Here is a 4,411-nt window from a genome sequence, read left to right on the forward strand (position 1 = left end):
CTGTTGCTGTTGGCTCATTCACGCGAATTTGTTTGCCAATTGAACTTGGCTCTTGGAACTTAACGTTTTGCCATCGATTTTTGGGGCCAGCCGGCAACGGCGGCAGCAGCGGCGGCGTCGGCGTCGTGGTCGCAACGCGTTTTTGATTAGCTTTCCGCATTTTAGCGGCATTTGTTAACCAATGCAGAGAGTTCGGACCACAGCGGCCAACAAATGATGCTTATCAGGAATCACGAATATTTGTTTGCTGCCGTTGCAAACAAACTCAAGAAGTGCTGTTCAAATACTTTTCCTCGTATTCTTCTGAAATGTAGACAGAGAGGAAGCCGCCGAAAGCAGCTAAAGCTGTATCGAAACGATGCAACTAGAAATCCTAAACTTGACTCACGACGCATTTTCTATATGCACCCGTATATATTTAATTTCAACGAACGGCGTCAAGTGTATCGAATGGCCGCAAAACAGCAGCAGCAACAAGAATGCAAATCAAACCAATTGAAAACGACTTTGAGATACACTGTAAGCAACTGTCATGTCGAGATTGGTAGAGACAAGTAAGTAAATGAGGTAATTATAGGAAAAGGGGAGAAAAGAAAAGAGATTATATTACTTATATAGTTGAAGCTCTCATTACAACTTAAACTGAAAATCGTTTCAAGGCTAACCTTACAATTATGAAAAGCCTCAACCCTCAGAACACGTCTGCCAGGAAAGTAGGTGTGCCCTTCAAAAGCGTAAGAGTATATAAACAGTTGCATAAACAGATTACAGATTTGGTTTTTTGGCGCCTGGGCAGCAGCTACCCACGCGATGCGGGGGCCACTCAGCGGCGTTGTGAACGGCGTTGCCACATCGCCGCAATCGCGGCGTGGGCGACTGTTGGGTTACAAATGATTTCGCCAAAATATTCAACGTATGCATATTTTTTATAATTTTCACAAATTGATAAACCAAATTGCAAGTGATTTTTCATAGTTGTCGCACATTGCGCCTTTCCTTCGTTTACCGGGGGCCACGGTGTGAGTCACAGCCGCACAGTGCCGCACAGTGGATAATTATGATGCTAGATAATGCGATATTAAATAATTTAGCCTAGCCAATGTCTCATTTTATTTTATTTGCCACTCGACCGACGCGACAGTGGCAATCTCTGACAGCTGCATGTGGACACTTGGTCCAGGTGACAAAAAAAGACAAAAACAAACAACCAAAGTTCGAGCCAACCACTTGGGGTCTCCCTTTTGTCAGTTGTTGGTCTTTCAATTTTTGTCGCGCTGATTTGCAATTGCAATCGGGGGCTCAGTGCCAGTTGTCCACCATCTGCCCCAATGGGCATGTGCTCATGTGGGTACCTATTCCAATATACTCGTAAGTGCATAATGCGGTCCATTGTCTGGCCCGGGCTCACTTTTTACGAGCGGCTTTGTTTGCGCTTTGAGAATTATGTCATAAATTAATAGGCGCAATGTTTACTACCTGCCCGCCCGCCTTTATTGCGCCCTCATTCGACCGCCGAGAGAGGGGCGGAGCAAGTCAGTTGGCGGACCCACATATCGGGACATATCGGGTAGTGAAAAATGCGGTGCTGGCGCTGCATTAGCCTAATGGCTGCTGATTTTGTACGAGAATGTGTGTTAGATCCACCAGATATTCGCGAATGAATGTGGTTGGGGCAATGCACTGAGCACAATGATATACTTACAAATGCAGTTACCTAATCTCAAATAATTTTCATAAATTAACTTGTTTTTATATTGCTAACTTTACTTTTCGATGTGCACGTTAAGACAGGGTTTCGGAAAATTCCACCTGCATGTGTGGAAACCGTTTGTATGAAACTGTTTTGTTTACCATTCGATCAAATCCATTTTCATCCATTTTCGTTCTTTCTTCATGGCTTAACCTCTTGGTCAATTTGGCATTTAAATCTGACAAAATTATTTTCTTGTCAAAATGCATGTAAAAATGTTACCCTCAAATATCATATTTAGACGTACATCCAAATTTCTCACCCCCACTTATTAGGATTATTATAGATATTAGATTTAATACACTTGTAAACATTTTCTATGCAAAGTTTCAAGACGATAGCTTTTAAACTGGGAAACAGGTTTGCATAGAAACAGACATGGCTATATTATTTCGACTATTAATGCTCATCTAGAATATATATATTTTATTGCGTCAGAGATGTCTCATTTTATGCGTTACACATTTCATGACAAAATTATAGTACCCTCTTCTAAGGTATAGTAACAAAGTAAAGCTTTTCTAGGTTCGATGTTTGTGGATTTGGTTAGGGAATGGGAGAGATAGCAAAAGAAAAAAATGCAACACAAAGGTTCTTTTAATTGATTTGGTACCGGTATCGTTAAAATTCGATATACTAAATTAGCTCGTACATGCAAAATCAATTCGTATCCGTAAAACATCCGGAAGACTGGCTGCAATGCGCTATATCTCGGTCTTGCTAATTCTACTACAACTCTTTTCAATGCATCCATGGCAGCCAAATACCGAATGCTATCCGGGAATTGAAGTAATAAAGACAATAGAGTCATGTAGGATCTTGCCTAAGTGGCGACAATTTTTCTTTTCGAAAAGCAGTTTGTGCAAATCGAGAAAACCCCGAAACCCACCATGCACCCTTGCGCAACTGGACCATGCAATATTTTTAGCTGTTGCTGTATACAAGGATGCTTGGCGCCACATGAGCAGATTGTAAAGGTAGTAAAACAATAAAGATTTTGGAAAAGCTCTTATACTCTTTATATACTGCACCGATTAAATATTGATTCCAAACTATTGGCATTGGTAGAAGCTTGACACTTGGAATTGGAATGAGTTAACCTTTAGTCAAACTCTAATAAATAAATTCAAAGCCGTTTAATAATAGTCTGTAAGTCCGACTTCATCGAATATATAAAGACAAATAAATTAGCGTGTTATTTTTATACATGCTATGCAATCTTCTTCTCCCTTCTTATAAACGGTTCCAACTGAAAGTTGGTAAAAAAATTGCTGCCGCGAATGTCTTTTTTGAATATAATAATGTTTTACTAAGCCGTTGACACTTGAAACTAGTAAAACTATATGATAGAAAATCTCAAAGATCACATAAAGTTTTTAAAAATATTCATTAGCAGAGAGAACATAACTATCGCAAATTTGCAAATAATGAAAGCATATATCGATTAAAAGAATTAATATTATAAGGATAAGTTAGCTAAGTTGACTGAAAACATTGGTAAATGGGTTGCAAGCAGCATTCCACGATTTTGCAGTCCCAAGAAAAAAAGAGGAAATCACACATTTTGGAGATTAAAAAAATGTCCTGAGCAAAATGCCTTTTCGCAAAGCAAAAGGGCAAAAAGAATACTCGTTCACAGTCCATCTCGATTTTGTCGATCTTCATAAAAGGTCATCACTTGACACGGATAATATAATAAGGTATAATTAGTTCGATACACACAAATTTCTTATTCGGTATATATAACTTATTTAATTATTTCCTTGTCACATAACAAAAAGTAGGTTTCTTTTTTCCGTAGATCAAATAGCAATTGCAAAACTCTTTTCGAAGCTTTACAGTGCACTTCAGTGCTGCTCTATACAGCTATAATGTGGTATACGTGGCAATTTTTAATTTTACATACTTTTTCGCTGTATATCTGGCAGGCGAATGGTGCGTGCTGTCGCTCAACCTCTATGACTTATTTTCTAAAAAATAGTGACAGTACGTCTTGTGTGGATATCGCTGGAGGGAGCCAAGTTCACTATTGGAACAAAGATGAGTGCCAAGCTAAAGTCTGTAATGATCTCTCAAGTTCGACGCCCTGTTGTGGGGTAGGAAAATGCAACTTTTTCTGCTGCAACTGTAATCGCGGATGCAGGAAAGCTAAAATTACTGTTTTGGATGATTTTAAGGCAGAGTATGGCCATAAAACAGAATTTACGCATCAACAACCAGAGTAATTATTTGTAAATTAAACTTCACCTTCACTTTTAATAATATATGTTCCTTTTCCAGATTGCCATTTTTTAAAGAAAAAGAAAATACCAGCAAGCCCGAGCCCAAAAAAAAAGAGTAAGATTATTTAGCAAAGCTTCTCAAAATCTTTTTAATTTATTGTGTTTCATTTAAGAATAACACTACATGGGTATATAATGATATAATAAATTTTTTAATATTTTGGTACAACGGCAACGCATATGACTCGTTTTTCTTGCCCCGATAGCTAAACAACAAATTTAGTGTACCAAAACCATTAACGTTTCTTTAAATGGGTACTACGTTATTATGTTTTATATAGGGAACCAACTGCTAAAGTCAATCTACCAATGCTCAAGTGTGGAGTGAAGATCCGATCTGACCAACTCCAAAATATATGCTGTTTAAAACAAAAACACG

At 38.3% G+C, this 4,411-nt stretch overlaps 1 protein-coding gene across 1 annotated transcript; it reads left to right on the forward strand.

Annotated features, from left to right (window-relative positions):
• Window positions 1-3,575: 3,575 nt before the first annotated feature.
• Window positions 3,576-4,211, forward strand: LOC115763199. Its single transcript, XM_030705662.1, has 3 exons — window positions 3,576-3,971; window positions 4,031-4,087; window positions 4,146-4,211. The coding sequence occupies exons 1-3, from the start codon at window positions 3,622-3,624 to the stop codon at window positions 4,174-4,176; spliced, it is 438 nt and encodes a 145-aa protein (XP_030561522.1). The 5' UTR covers window positions 3,576-3,621; the 3' UTR covers window positions 4,177-4,211.
• Window positions 4,212-4,411: the final 200 nt, after the last annotated feature.

This window comes from Drosophila novamexicana, unplaced genomic scaffold, assembly GCF_003285875.2.
Source record: "Drosophila novamexicana strain 15010-1031.04,08,12 unplaced genomic scaffold, DnovRS2.1 tig00000689-arrow-pilon, whole genome shotgun sequence".
NCBI lineage: Eukaryota > Metazoa > Arthropoda > Insecta > Diptera > Drosophilidae > Drosophila > Drosophila novamexicana.

What these genes read in the sequence shown, in the direction of transcription:
- LOC115763199 (XM_030705662.1), top strand. Translation starts at nt 3,622, where the DNA reads ATGTGGTATACGTGGCAATTTTTAATTTTACATACTTTTTCGCTGTAT. An exon ending in TTTACGCATCAACAACCAGA is followed by an intron (nt 3,972 to 4,030) that starts GTAATTATTTGT and finishes TTCCTTTTCCAG; the next exon opens with ATTGCCATTTTTTAAAGAAA. An exon ending in CCCGAGCCCAAAAAAAAAGA is followed by an intron (nt 4,088 to 4,145) that starts GTAAGATTATTT and finishes GTTTCATTTAAG; the next exon opens with AATAACACTACATGGGTATA.